This window comes from Poecilia reticulata, chromosome 16, assembly GCF_904066995.2.
Source record: "Poecilia reticulata chromosome 16, P_reticulata-male-v2, whole genome shotgun sequence".
Lineage (NCBI taxonomy): Eukaryota > Metazoa > Chordata > Actinopteri > Cyprinodontiformes > Poeciliidae > Poecilia > Poecilia reticulata.
Genome location: NC_088845.1, coordinates 25,380,933 through 25,396,921, shown reverse-complemented (window position 1 = coordinate 25,396,921; position 15,989 = coordinate 25,380,933). Strand labels below are relative to the sequence as shown.

General features: G+C 39.9%; 1 protein-coding gene across 1 annotated transcript; it reads right to left on the bottom strand.

The window, feature by feature from the left end:
• Positions 1-7,853: 7,853 nt before the first annotated feature.
• On the bottom strand, positions 7,854-11,381 carry ccka (cholecystokinin a). The gene is made up of 4 exons (XM_008432066.2): positions 11,276-11,381; positions 9,432-9,511; positions 9,022-9,205; positions 7,854-8,614 (listed from the first exon to the last, which is right to left on the bottom strand). Exons 2-4 carry the CDS (start codon positions 9,507-9,509, stop codon positions 8,481-8,483), a joined length of 396 nt encoding a protein of 131 aa, XP_008430288.2. The 5' UTR covers positions 9,510-9,511; positions 11,276-11,381; the 3' UTR covers positions 7,854-8,480.
• Between the last annotated feature and the right edge of the window lie 4,608 nt (positions 11,382-15,989).

The window sequence follows — 15,989 nt, the reverse complement described above, 5'->3', positions numbered from 1 at the left end:
GCTATTGCCAAATGGTGACCATCTGCTGTTAGTGTGGTGGCATCTACCACCCCAGTAGATCCGCCTCTGGATATCAACCTTGATACAAAACATCTGCATTCGTTTCTGATGTCAGAGGAAAAATGAGCTTGATTTAAACTTGCATTGAATCAAAAAGATTCTGGACATCTGTGTGAAGTTAAAGCAAACCCAGGCTGTGTGCTGTGAAAGCGTTACGACTCCAAACAAAACGCCTAGGCTCCTTTTTCTTGACACCAAAGACTGTGAGAGATTCAGACGTTCAATAAAATGCCACATTTTAAGATGGAGATATTTTAATATTTTCAACAGTTTTATCCAATTGTTCTTTATTCTGTGTGGAAATCATACAAACCATCCGCTGTCCTAAGTAGTAGCACTTAATCTGTATTTAGTGAGATGACTCCACAAAGAACTCAGCTGATTTAAGACATGATGGAGCTTCTGCCTTTAATAAAATGACTTATTTTAAGGAAAAATACTGCTCTCCATCTTTCATATCCATCATTATCAGATTTATTCAGCAAGTTGTCGATTGATGCTAAACTCGGTACAGTCTTCTAAATCAAGTGTGTGACAAAACTGAACATCAAACTGTGGTCTGTGACTGGGTCGGCAGAGAGCGCCAGCTGGTTCGTCACGAGAAGAGGTCATCCTTCTCTGCACCACTTTCTCCATCCAGCCATCCCTTTTTCTTGCGAAGGAAGGGCAGAGGCATGCCCCATAACCACAAGGGAGGAGGGACTGGAAGAGATCAAACACATTGAGTGATGAGGACTCATCCTATAGTTTCTACTTTGCTGATAACGATGGTAATGGCCATTTCTGTCCTTAAACTTTCTGCAACAGCAGTGAGTGCAGCGGACTTAAAGAGGGAAGCGGAGACAGGGAGACCAAGGAGGAAATGATGGAGGGAGGGAGGTTTGGTTAAAAAGAAGTGGAAGTGACGGGGAGGAGGCAGGAAAGGAGGTGGGACACGGCAGATGGTGGGATATGGGCTCAGCGTGAATGACGGTGGACTGCAGACGGATGGATCCAGGGAAGAAAGAGAATAACCGGATGATGAGAGAAAGATAAATGATTGAAAGGAAGGACATTAATAACCCCAGATTCTCGTTGTTGCCTTCATTCCTCAGAGAACTCGCTTTGCCTGCGGACAAGTCTGTCCAGGAACCGAGTGTGGGTTGTTTGCATGTTGTAGAGTGTGGTCGTGAGGATCATGGGGGCTCAGGGGGTCGTGGGGGTTGAGGGGTTCATGGTAGCGGTGCAGAACTGACTGTGGCCCTGGTGCCGAGTGGACCTGGCGCCTGTGGCTGGGCGTTGGAGCATGGCGGCTGTTAGTTAAGTGAGCAGTATGCTCAGCTCTCTGGGAGAAGAAAGAAAGACGTATGGAAATTCATTTTGAATTTAATTTAATTTGATGCTGATTTTCTTTATGTGCCACCATAGAAGCAAAACAGGGCCCAAATAGATGGTTTTCTTATGTTAAAAAAAAAAGTCTCCCCTTTTTGTGACTTATGGGGTCAAAGCGTGTGTGTGTCTTACCACTGACTGTGGAGGCAGACTCAGGGAGCCACTGGACAAAGCAGCCAGGATAAAACACACATAGATACCTACATTCATGACTGGATACAAAGAAAAGAGAACATGAGCACCACACAGTTAAATTATCAAAATATTTTTGCTCCAATAAGAAAGAAACTTACAGACAATTTAAGTTAAAAATGTCAAAAACAGTTTTATAGTTTCTAAAGAACAACGCATGGGTAAGAGATTAATTTTGATGAAAATACGGTAAACATCATCTTGTCTGTTTTATACACTCTGGTTGAGCTGCCAAAGAGTGATGGAACATTTTACTGTTCAACACACACACACACACACACACACACACACACACACACACACACACACACACACACACACACACACACACACACACACACACACTCTGATTGTGGCAGTGTCAGCGATGAATAAATCCCAAAGGAAATATGATCATTTTTTCCACATCTTAATTTGGCTCTGCGCTTTGCTTTTTGGGTTCAGATTATATTAAAATAAACTCACTGAGGAACTAAATCATATTTGTTTTTTCCCCATCTATAATTACCTCTTTTAAGAAAATTTCCTCCAACAAATGGTGCCAATGAAATATTTCCTCACACTCAGAATATCACTGATAGATTATTATTCTGGTTGCAATATTACATTTGGGAGGCTGATTTAGCTAATTTTTCACCCTGGTGAATAATCTTCATTAGATGTGGTGAACGATGCTTGGTATTAGAAAACTCTTACAGAAGAAAAGTCCAATTAGATACAAACAACACCAGTTGCTTGGAGGTTTTCAAGCTGCAGTAATTGGAAAATCCCACCGTCTCCGTTTGCATCTGTGCTGCTATTACAGCTCAGCGCTCTGCAGACTTCTGCTTACTGTCACTGAACATGTTTATTCAGAACCATTTTGAGACTTTCCAGCTTTAAGTTCTTTGTAAAATATTCTGAGGTGATGGAGGGTTTTGCAGCCATTCCCTGGTTATTCACTTCATGTATAACATCCTAACACCAGGATTTGTTCGGATGAGACGTGCAGCTCATAGTTTTAATCTCAGTCACATCAAGAATTGATCTGTAATTTCATCACTGGCACAGAAAACAAATGTCCATTTCAATAATTTCATAGAAAGCAGCAGAGTGGTGCTGTAAGTAGTCATTCTTTCAATGCTAATATAATTCCTGATAGCAGCTGGTCGTCTTTCATTCATTATTCATCGGGCTGATAATCATGTGCTGCTGTGTGTGAGAACCTTTTCCACAACTCTGCGTCGCACATTTTACACTTTGATTAGTTTTTTTTGTTTTTTTTTTATCAGATTGTAAAAGAGATGTTGAACATTTTTCAGCCTCATCAATCTGGATATATTCTGTTATTCTGTTTCAATCCACACTGCCACTTTCTGCGTACATCTCTTGGAATCAGCTCACAAATTATTCCCAGCAATCTGCGTAACTTGTGAGCACACTCAGTTGGGCGCTGTGCGTCCACTAAGTGGTCCATCTTCTATGGTGTGATCTTAGAGTGCAACTAGAAAACAACAAAAAAAGAAGTTAACAGCAGATGTCATTAGGAATGTACAGACGTGCACTGCATTCACCAAAGAGACACATAGGCACCTTATCTCATAATTACGAGATGCCTGGAAAGTTGCCATTTAAGGCCTGGCATTCTGTGTCACTCTGGTCCCCAGGGTCTTCAACAGAGAGCCAGTGTGTTTATTAAGTGATTGATTTTCATTTTCCAACAGTATGTACATTAACCAACGATGCCCTATAATAAACCAACTGTTTGTGGAAGACTAATGGCCCTGCTTTAATTTTCACAGCCCACACGAGAGGCGAGCATGATCTGAATCTTGGCCAAACGTCATCTTAAAATCTCTGTCGCTAGAGGACCCACATTTGGGTCCTCGGCGCTTGCCGCAACAAGATCAATTAAAAACACATGCTATACATTTATCAATATAGGCATATTGCATATCCACGTAAAGGGAAAAAGCTCTTCTAAATGATAGGATCGATATTTTCTTCCTCAACAACACCCAGAATGAACACTAAGCAGATTGATAAAAAGAAACGCAATTAGATGCTAACGAGGCTAACGAGGCACACCCGGTAAAAAACGCAATAGTAAAAGAGCAAGGAGGCCCGATGTACAAAAACTATTAATCAGAGTAAAGCCGAAGCTCTGCGGTTTTTAACAATACTAGAGTCACCACGCTACGTGCAAAACTCAATGAACCAGCAGCTAAAGAAGAAAAACAGAAATAGCTCATTTCACGAAGGTAAAATCAAAAATCCAGTCCTACCTTTGCCGTTTCGTGGTCATAATCCATATTAGAGTAAATATTTCCACCTGGTCCGATAATCCCTTTTCCCTGAGTACATCTCAAATGGTTTTTGGTTCGGCACAGAGGCATTTCCGTGTTTTATGTGGATTCACGTTATGCCGGGTCAAAATTGGTCAATTTACGTCACATGCCTTTTTTTCGCTGTAATTGGTGAATGACTTTAGTTTCCGTATTAATGTCAACGCCCTCAGATTCTATTGGCTCTGACGGTTCGAACGACATGTCAATCGTCAAAATTGACCAATGGGTTCCCGAGAAACTGCCCCGCGTAGTTTTGAAAAAATGAATGGGGAATTGGGAGGTTTTACGCACAGAGCGCAGCTATTGTAATGTAATTATGAGATATTTTACTTTTTCCTGTGATAATATCATTTTGACAACTTAGTTTTCATTGCTATTTGCATTTTCATTGTTGTATAATTCTATTTGAAGTGTTATTGTGAGTTAATCTATTCCATTTTCAGTCTATTACAAATTGTCTATTTTTTTCTCTTTTTATGAATGAATGCAATGTGGATTTTTCAAAAGAACCCCCAAAAACAATTATTAGATGTAATTACTTATTTATGATAAATAATAATTTATTATATGAAAAGAATAAATGATTAAAACAGACCCTACAGAAATAAAAACTAAGAAAGTTCAAATGGCACAAATTGTGCCAAAATGGCTCATTTGGAAGGTCCGCCTAGATTTTTATCTAGTAGCACCTCTCTAAAACTCATATGATTGACTTTTTTTCATGAAACTTGGCACAGTAAAAGGTCAGATTGTGTACTGTTGTTGCTACTTTTTTTGGCTTTCACTGCATGTTTTGAAAGGAGCATTCATAGATTGAAGTGGTTTTTTTAGGCGGAAATTGATTTTTTTCTTAATTTCTGCTGTTTATCATATTAATACACTTTCCTCAGTAACAGGCAGGGTGGTTTTTAGAGCTGTAACATGTTCTCTAGGGTCTTGCTTTTGTTTTGATACCAAAACAATTAAAATAAACTCTGTAGTTCTTGAGATACATTAAATTCATTTTGGGCATGTTATTTTCAGCCATATTGCTCAAAAGGAGGCCTGGAGTCGAAGAGGTTTTAAACTCCTTAAGTTCCTGAAATGAGCAGGTAAGATGTGGGTATTTGTGAAAGTGGGGTTCAGCCTGCATTAAAGTTTTACCTGCCAAAAGGCCAAGTAAATAAGACATATTAGCGTACAGTAGGAAGCCCCCACTACGACCTACTTCACCACCAAACCTCTCAGCTGACCTCACAGCAGGGAGGTGATCTGAAAGGCCTGGGAGACGGAGCATTGGCGACATCTGCTGGACAAGGAGGAGAAGTGTTAGTTGGTAAATGTTGAATCCAGGCCTTGGATGGTTGTGTTTTGTTGATCGATGAGGTTTCTGAGGACAGCATCATGGGTTTGAGTGACACATTGTTGTTCTGAAAGAGCCAAGGTTTCTGGGTCTTCTTGGCTTGGGTGTTCTGTCTTGATGGTGTTTAGCTTTTTGACCCACATGCACAGACGCTCTCAGGAGACGAGAGAAAATGAGAGATGAACAGGGATCTGAAACTGAGACGAGACAGTGTTGAACTGGTCCTTGTGTCTTTTAAATGTCCGTTCATGATGAAGGTTTTGACTGCGTCCCAATTCTCCACATTCGTCTTAAGCCCCGCCCTTTTTGGTATGTTACCCACAATGCTGGATGAGGTATTTTGAATTAAAAGATGGAAATATGGCAATGTTCACAGAGGGAGCTGTATCTGTCAAATAAAGAAAATCAGTTTTCAAATATAAGATATTGAAATAATTGTCATTTCTCTCTACTTTATATTTATGAATACTACTTGCTTCAACGAGTCATAACAAAGCACACTTGTTCACCCAAGTAGGTCCTGCAATGATTTTGGAAAGCAACAATACGTCTACTGTAAATTTAAAAACGATTTCTTGTCGCAGTTGTGGTTTTTAGAAGTACAAATCCCTAAATATCAACCGGTCCGCTATTTTGGATGTCGAATTTGTGGCTCAGAGGCCGACTGTCCCAATTCTCACATTTTTACAAGCTTGTCACCTGCGCACTCGAACCCTTAAGTTCATTTTGATTGAGTACACACTTCATGTAGGGGCGTACGGTGCAGTCCGAGTATTGGCACCGGCCGGACCTAACACTCAGGCATCGGAGGTCGGGCAGCCATCTCTTCATACCCCGCATGCTGATGAGCCTGAGGGAATGCAGGTGTTCCTGAGGACACCTGCTGGTGTCCGCCCAGGCGCTCCATGGCGCCCTCAAGTGGTTCCTGGAAAAGCAACACCACTGAAGGAACACACAAAGATGCAATAAACCACATTCCTGACTGTTTTAAAGTTCATATATTGAAGCTTGGTGGATTGTTTTAATAAAATAATGAAATTGTTGAATGATGTGGTGACATTTTCTAATTTCACATTACTGAATAAATCCAATGTGTGGCATTCTTATTTTACCTTTAAACAGAACCATCAGCTGCATCGACTCTTTTGCCCAGTGCAGTAATGAACAGTGACATATTTCCCAGGGAAAGTTATTCACAAGTCTAAAGATGAGTTGACAACTCAGTTTTTGTTCACACTAATTCATAATTTAGCTCTTGTGTTATAAAGTTCTGGTGAAAACCATTTAATGCTCACAGATAAATGTTTGTGCTTCTGGGCTGAAAGTGGCTACATGCGGTCTTTGATATCAGCCTTGATACAAAACGAAGCATCTGCATTTCTTGCTGACGTCAGAGGATGCATGAGCTTTATTTAGACTTACACTGAATGAAAAAGAAAGTAGAAACTGAGATGGAGGAATGGCCCTTCCCTTCCAAATCATAGCTACTTTTATTGGGCAACTATTGTGATGTTTGTCATTCTGGGGATATTATTACTCTGATATTATCTCCCAGGTTGGTGCCTCTCAATTTCTATAATCAGCAATAACAGCATCAATACCTTTTTCCATAAACTGGACAATTACTAATCCTGTAGTTAAAAACTCCATTTGAATTTACTCACAATTTAGGAGATACAGTACTTTGATCTTTTTGGGGTTGTTTCTGACAGGTGGGGCTACCTGTCGGAGGACACAAAATTATGGCTTCTTGAACTTATGCTGGTGCAACGCTTGATCCTTTTGAGGTGGAGGGATGCTGCCCCACCCACACCTCTAATCCAGTAACACACTGGATTACGGTCCAGTTTAAAACTGTAGAAAATCAAATGTGTAATGAGAGGCTCAGAATTTATTGATTTTTTTACCAGACTTGGAAATCTTATTTTCTTTGATTATAGATGGTTTCTAGTTCTACTGGTTGATCTGGTATCATATAGCAATACATTATATAGTTTTGCACTCTTTGCACAGTATTTAAATGACAGTGAGAGCTGTGCTTGTTTGTTATTATGATGCAGGTTTTTTAGTAGTATATACTTTTTTCTCATTGGTAACTTTGGTACGTTTGGATATTTGTAATGAAAACCCTTCAATAAATATATTTGACACTAATAAGATAGCAGAAACATGCTTATTACAGAAACTTCCCCAAGAGAAACACTTTCATCATCAGCTGCAGAGACAATATGCAGACTTGATGAAGAGCCGATATCCTGAAAACTTTTGAAACAAGCTCTGGTCTTTTCACTCTTTCACTCTGTTTTCCCAGATTCAGCCTCCGGAGGGCGGACCGGAGATGTTCCCTTTCCAGCCGCCCTTTGTCATTCAGAGTGACGCCACGCTCCGGTGCAGATGGTGGGGCATGAAAAGATGTTCTCACTGGACCTCTGTGTGAAGTTAAAGCAAATTGAGGCTCCAAAACAAAACGCCTAAGCTCCTTTTTCTTTTTTCTGACACCAAAGACGGTGAGAGATTCAAACGCTCAATAAAAGGCTCCAGAAATATCCCAACACTTCAGCTGAATTGAGATATTTTAATATTACTTTGACGTAACAGTTGAAATTAACACCTTTTCACTAAAGTGTTGAGCAAAATTAAACTGACATTAAAACAACTTCATCAGTAAATACTCATACTCCTGTGCTCATACACAGCACCATTTTCAGCAGTCTGATGCAATTGTGCTTTTATTCTGTGTGGAACTCATAAAAACCCTCCACTGTCCTAAATACCAGGGCACTTAATCTGTATTTGGTAAAGGTTGAAATGAACCCGCAGAAACACCCCCCCCAAACACACACACACCCCCACCCCACCCAAACAAAATTAAAACAGCAGAACTGATTTAAGACATGATGGAGCTTCTCTCTTTTTAATGAAATGATTTATTTTAAAGAGCAAATGAAGTAATCGGATGGAAAAATACTGCTTTCAGGCTTCTTAATGTCTCTTATCTGAATTAAAATATCTATTACTTTCCCATTTATTAAGTAAGTTTTGTCGTTTTTATGCTAAACTCAATACAGGATTCTTATTTAAGTGTGTTGTAAAAGTAAAAAAAAAAAGCTGTAACGTTATTCTGCTGGTTTAACTGGGGGTGATGGAGGGCCGTGACAGGGGCCGGGTGGTGAGAGCTGGCTCTGGCTTCACGGGGAATATTCATACTCTTCTGCACTGCGTCTCCCAAAGTCCATCCAGCCGAGGTAATCTCTGTCCTCTATCCTGTGGCTGGGGGCCAGGGCTCTGCTGCTGAGGGAGGATCTGATCTGGAAGCCAGAACCTGCAAGAAATCAAATCAGGTTTTTTTACATCCTTTATTTTCTACTTTGTTGTCAATGATGGTATGAAAGGAGCAATTTAGCTTATGTTGACTTGTTCTGCTTCTGTGCTTTTACTTTCCGCAGCAGACTTAAAGAGGGAAATGGAGACAAGGAGACAAGGGAAGAAATGATGGCGGGAGGGAGGTTTGGTTAAAAAGAAGTGGAAGTGACGGGGAGGAGGCAGGAAGGAGGTGGGACACGGCAGATGGTGGGATACGGGCTCAGCGTGAATGACGGTGAACTGCAGACGGACGGATGCAGGGAAGAAAGAGAATAACCGGACGATGAGAGAAAGAAAAATGATTGAAGGGAAGGATGCTAATAACCCCAGCTTCTCGTTGTTGCCTCCGTACCCCAGAGCACTCACCTTTCCTGGGGATGAGTCTGGCCAGCAGCTGGCTCAGGCTGTTGGTAGCCTCTGCGTTCTCACGGAGCTGGCTGTAGTGGGCAAACCGGTCTGATGGTGGCGCTGGAGCCGAGCGGACCTGGCGTGTTCGGCTGGACGACGGAGCATGGAGGCTGTTTGTTAAGTGAGCCGTACTCTCAGCTCTCTGGGAGAAGAAAGAAAGATGTGTGGAAATTCATTTTGAATTTAATTCAACTAGGAAAAAATGTAGTCGATGATGATTTTCTTTATATGTGCCACTTTTAAAGTGTGGAAGTAAACATATGTAATGTCTCTCATATTAACTGCTTTAACTTTTTTGTGACTTATGGTGTCAATGCATGTATGTGTGTATGTGTGTGCGTGTGTGCGTGTGTGTGTGTGTGTCTTACCACTGACTGTGGAGGCAGACTCAGGGAGCCACTGGACAAAGCAGCCAGGATAAAACACACATAGATACCTACATTCATGACTGGATACAAAGAAAAGAGAACGTGAGCACCACACAGTTAAATTATCAAAATATTTTCCTCCAATTAGAAAGAAATTTACAGACAATTTAAGTTAAAAATGTCAAAAACAGTTTTATAGTTTCTAAAGAACAACGCAGGGGTAAGAGATTAATGTTCAATGAAAATACGGTAAACATCATCTTGTCTGTTTTATACACTCTGGTTGAGCTGCCAAAGAGTGATGGAACATTTTACTGTTCAACACACACACACACACACGCACACACACGCACACACACACGCACACACACACACACACACGCACGCATGCACACACACACACACACACACACACACACACACACACACACACACACACACACACACACACACACACACACACACACACACACTCTGATTGTGGCAGTGTCAGTGATGAATAAATCCCAAAGGAAATATGATCATTTTTTCCACATCTTAATTTGGCTCTGCGCTTTGCTTTTTGGGTTCAGATTATATTAAAATAAACTCACTGAGGAACTAAATCATATTTGTTTTTTCCCCATCTATAATTACCTCTTTTAAGAAAATTTCCTCCAACAAATGGTGCCAATGAAATATTTCCTCACACTCAGAATATCACTGATAGATTATTATTCTGGATGCAATATTACATTTGGGAGGCTGATATAGCTAATTTTTCACCCTGGTGAATAATCTTCATTAGATGTGGTGAACGATGCTTGGTATTAGAAAACTCTTCCAGAAGAAAAGTCCAATTAGATACAAACAACACCAGTTGCTTGGAGGTTTTCAAGCTGCAGTAATTGGAAAATCCCACCGTCTCCGTTTGCATCTGTGCTGCTATTACAGCTCAGCGCTCTGCAGACTTCTGCTTACTGTCACTGAACATGTTTATTCAGAACCATTTTGAGACTTTACAGCTTTAAGTTCTTTGTAAAATATTCTGAGGTGATGGAGGGTTTTGCAGCCATTCCCTGGTTATTCACTTCATGTATAACATCCTAACACCAGGATTTGTTCGGATGAGACGTGCAGCTCATAGTTTTAATCTCAGTCACATCAAGAATTGATCTGTAATTTCATCACTGGCACAGAAAACAAATGTCCATTTCAATAATTTCATAGAAAGTGGCAGAGTGGTGCTGTAAGTAGTCATTCTTTCAATGCTAATATAATTCCTGATAGCAGCTGGTCGACTTTCATTCATTATTCATCGGGCTGATAATCATGTGTGCGTGAGAACCTTTTCCACAACTCTGCATCGCACATTTTACATTTTGCTTCGTTTTTAAAGAAAAGCTCTGGTTTTTATTTTTGTTTTTGTGCTCTAGTATTTATTATCACTAAAATTAAAAAAAAAGAAAAAAATTCAAGCTAAAAGCAAAATTTTCTCCACTGAAATTGTAAAAAAGAAATTCAAAAAGTATGATATATTTGGCCATTAACCAACTTTCAAATTCTCTTTCGTATGTAAAAGTGGTTAATTTTTATTTACCATTATTTTTTACCAATAAACAACTGACTATTAATTCTCCTCCTCACTGCCTGTAATTCAGATATTTATGATCTACCACGGTGAGTTCTTCATATAATCATTAATAAAAACATTACAAATTGGGGGGAGGAGAGAAGCAAAATAACTTTTGCCCTCTTTTTAAAATTCTACACCATTTAAGGGGTTTGTAACTTTAAGTTCTTTTTTTTTTTGCAAAATGCACAAAGTTGATTGACAAAAAAAAAAAGATGTGTGTATTTCTTACCTCCAGTTGTTGGCAAGCCAGGAGACGAGGATCTGAAGAGGCAGAGTTTTCCTCCACTGCTCAGGCTGAGAGAATATGGGAGAGAGGGAGGGGATGCTACACTTTATACAGACTCAGAGGAAGTGGGAGGAGCCTGTACCGGGTGGGAGGAGCCTGTTTATGGCGCAGAAACCGGCAGCACTGACGCCACTGAACACGCAAACGTGCACACATACCGCGGACACACACCAACATGAAGACAGATAGTTTCAGCTGTGGCAGCTTTGATAGTGCTGGCTACGCCTGACTCACCTGGGTTACAGAGAACAACACACGCGCACAAAGAATGAGTTTATTGACACAATCAGAGGACTCAAGTGGAGACAAGCTAAAAGGCTCTATTTTGCGTCAACTACAATAGACTGAGGTTGAAGCGATTCATCGTGCAGCTCAAAGCGAAATCACTCTTGCTTTTAAGAGTGGAAGGTATTGTTCAGGGACGAAAGGCCTCATGGCTCCATTAAAAGGCCAAATTTCAATCTGCGGCTTTGTTTGCATGAACCTACCAATAATCTCCACGGGAGTTCTGATCAAAGCCATTGTGGGGATTGTCAAAAAGTAATTCAGAGAAACTTTTAGTGTAACTTCCATTTTTGCAGCGGTGAAACAATGGAAACAGAGAAGGTGTGTGTGATCCTGTTGGATCACTGAAACAGACAAATAGGAACTGATCAAACACACGGATCCGTGAGCTGATGGTGTCATTATTAACTCATAACGTCCCGAAGTTCTTGAGGTAATTCGGTGTTCAGATGATCACAGTTTTTGCATTTTTGAGAATAAATTTCTTCGTTCGTGATGGAAATAGTGTTTGACCTAATCCTGACTTTCTTGAAATCTTCAATTATGTCGTTTGTTCACATTCAAGTTTCCACACAGTGCCACAATTCTGCATTTCCCTTCTTCCAAACACAGTAATTGCATATGACATTAGTACAAAATGAAGACAGGTTTGTACGATCGCTTTTTACTGCGGCATACTTTGCTACCACTCCAGGTTTTGGTAAATGTGCTGCCAGCTGCCTGAAGATTGGCACCAAACTCTCTCTGGGTTCTTGTGGGCTCATCACTTCCTTTCTGTATAATCCAGAAAAATCATAATTCTTGTTTATCCAAAAGCTAGCTCTAGCACTGCAGCACTGCGGGGCTAAGCAGGAATTTAGAAAAGTAGCATTTTAAGTCTTTGATTAGCTTTGGCCCTCACTATTAGTTTGACTGCTAAGAAAACAATGATGATTTTTCCAGCAACAGCAAATATTGCAAGATGCGTCTGACTTTCAAGAGCTCTCTTTTTTGTCAAAACTATTTTTCTAGAATACACCAAGTTTTTGTGAAACAGAAATATTGTTAAATTTGTTTCTTATGTTGCATTTTACCAGATTAACTATAGAATATTTAGAAAATTTAGAGGTGAATTGAGGAAACATGATTTTTTTAAAATATATTTCTGGCATTAGAGGCCTTTTTCTCAGTAGATTAGAAAGGAAATGGAAAGAGAGAGAAAGGGGGAAGACATGCGGTAAAGGTTCTGGTGGGGAATCAAACCCCAGACGCAAAACGGCCGTAATATATGGGAGGCTGCACTTCACACATCGCCACAGGGGAACTTCCTGAATGTTAAATAGTTTTGTTGTTGTTGTTGTTTTTAAGGAACTGAAGAAACTTTGAGTTTTTTCTTAGTTTGATGAAAATCCTCTGAAACTCTGTTGGAAATTTTGTAAAAAAAAAAAAAAAAAAAAGGCTGAATAGATTTCATACATTTTATTAACCCGCAACCCAGAACATCAAGAAAAAGTCATCATCCAGCAACTTGCTTGTAAAAAGTTGAATCATCAAGTTTTATACTTGCAACAAAACCCACCGTCTTAACTTTGTCAAGTTAAGTTGTTGCTTGCTGAAAATCTGACTTGTTTGTTGGGGGGAGTCATTAAAAACTTCCCAGCTGTCTACCTGCTGTGAAGGTCACTCCAAGGTCTCAAAGCATCTTTATTTATTTCATTCTTGAGTCTTTGTAGGGCCTGAAACTTTAAATCCCCCAGAGAGATTCTGACCCTGAGGCTAAAATGAATAAAACTTTGTTATGCAGGTTTTGGTTATGCCTGAATTTTATCTGCTCATACGTTCGTGCAGCTCTGGACTATTACACGACACATTTAAAGTGATATATGAACTTCTGTCACACACAACAATACATGAGTACAAAGCGAGGTGCTTCATAACTTTGTGCCCGGAGAACCAGAAGGTTTTAACGTCAGGAGAATGATCGGGTGTATGTTGGTCACAAGTGAGTTCAAATTATGGAAAATAAACCATAGCAAAAAATATTGATTAAACAATCAATATTCTGTACTTAGTAAAACCTTTACTGAGACTGGAACCTAATTCACCGACCTCCTGACTAAATATGTTCAAATTTGTAACATAGATTGCGTTTTCACGGATTTTTCTTAGTAAGAAGCACATTTTTAATTTATTTTTTCACCACACAGGTCCACATTTCATTCGTACACGCCGTTCTTTCAGCAACAAAGACTTCATGTCTTCATGTCTCCTCGTCTAATTTGTCGTGTCTAAATCCTCTGGTCTTTCGCTCAGACAGACATCTGACTTGAAACAAAATAATCCGCCCTCCTCCCCCAGGATTTCATTAGACAAGTAAAGCTGCCACCTCGTTTGTCGAGTCCTGTCTGTTATTTTTGGGTGAAGAAGAAAGATGGATGTTAAAGTAGAAAAATAGCAAGTTAAATGAATGAAGGCTGTCCACAGGCAAAGAATCTCAATCGCAGAAACATTTTCTCAAATTAAATTCTTATGGAAGTTGTAAACAGATTTCTGCTCTGAAATCCTGGCCAACTCTTGCAGTCTAGGGTAAATTCACAGCTTTTGCTGATGATGTTTCTGTTGCGCCTCATTATTAAAAAACTATTTCAGTTCACCTTTCAACAAAACCTCACTTCAAAAAGATCTCAGCTTCCTCGTTCATATCAGTCACACCGACGTGAGATCCACATTTACGTTTAAAAGCTTTTACAAAGCATTTGAGCTTCTATTGCATTTTTTCTTATTTGGGAAACTAATGAGCACTAATACATCCTAATGTTGATAGTTTGCCTCACATCTATAAATTAGCATGAACCAGTTTCACCCTTTTTCCAATAATAATAATAATAATAATAATAATAATAATAATAATAATAATAATAATAGAGCCTTAGTGATCTAAGAGATCTGCACTGTTCTTTGAATTTATTCCCCTGAAGCCTTTGTGAGTCTTTACATCAGTTTGTTTGCTTTTGCTGCAAAGGATGACTTCAAAAACAAGATTCAACATTTCCCCAGTCGCTGCCTCTGCAGGTGGAGATGATATTCAGCTGCCTGCTGTGCATCAGTCCTCCCTGCAGCTAAGACATCCAGGAGATTTTTATATTTCTTTGACCCCATGCCAGAGCTTTAAATCTAACTTAAACTTTACTTTAACATGCATTTGCTGTTTCTTGTTTTGTTTTTGTTTTTGTTCATTAGTCTTTTCTGACTCTCCACTCTTGTGTGCCCATATATGCTGATTAAACTGCCTGCTGTTAGATGGATGTAGCTATTTTTCCAGATGCCAGCTTAGGTTGGTTCTTAATGCGTACTTATGCAGTGATGAAACACAAGTCGGGTTTCACTGCTGGACTCAGATGGTTCCCCTGACGCTGTTGCCTGTTTCGTTTTGCCTCTCTTGTTTGTCTCCAGTTCACACCATCATGTCCGGACGTTTTTCATGTTGTCTTCACCTGCTGCTGGCTTTGCTCTCGCAATCGGGGATGTTTTGTATTACCAACGTATTTATGTGTAAAATAGTTTTCTAAGGAAACCTGATTCACGTTTTACCCAACAACAAATAGATCCATGGGTCAATGCTTCTGATTTTTTTAAAGAAACTACAACAGCTACTTGCTTTATCAACCTGATTTTGTGTGCATTTGTTTAGTCAGCATAAAAACAAATAACAAAAAAAAAAAAACACTGAGGTATAGATGTAGGTTTAAATTTGGATCCTTGCTGTTTGTTTGAAGCGTTTATTGCAGATACGTTGACAACTCAGTGGTATGTATTTGTGTTACGGTGGCTGGGCTACGGTAGGGCTAATTAATACGATAATCCTAACACACAGTGCAAATAATGACATTGTTTACTTATGTGTCATGAATTTATTCATGAACATATCTTCCCCCAAATGAGCTGACGTAAAACTAGAATAAATAAATAAACCTTACACACAAGACTATCCATCTGCTGGAATGAAACACACTCTTACCAATGTGTGTGAGAAAACCCAAGCAAGGTCACACACACACACACACACACACAGATCTACCGCCTGTGATGACGCGACCGCTGTCCCAGAAAACGTCGTACGTGACATGAAGACAGCTTCTTACTGAATACGTTCATGTTTATCGTCTCCGTTTCTCCTCCGAGTGATGAGTCATGGTGCTTGAGTTAATTGCAGCGTTGTTTTGTGTGGGTCAGAGGCCTCTTCAGTGGATGGGGCCCTCTGCTCTGCTCCAATCAGCCATCATGTTCCCTATTGTCGCGCTGCGCTGAAGCTGGTGGTGACTGTGAGTGTGTCGGAGGGGAGGAGGGGGGTGGTCGCACAGAACAATCAGACCTATCCATATTTATGTTTATC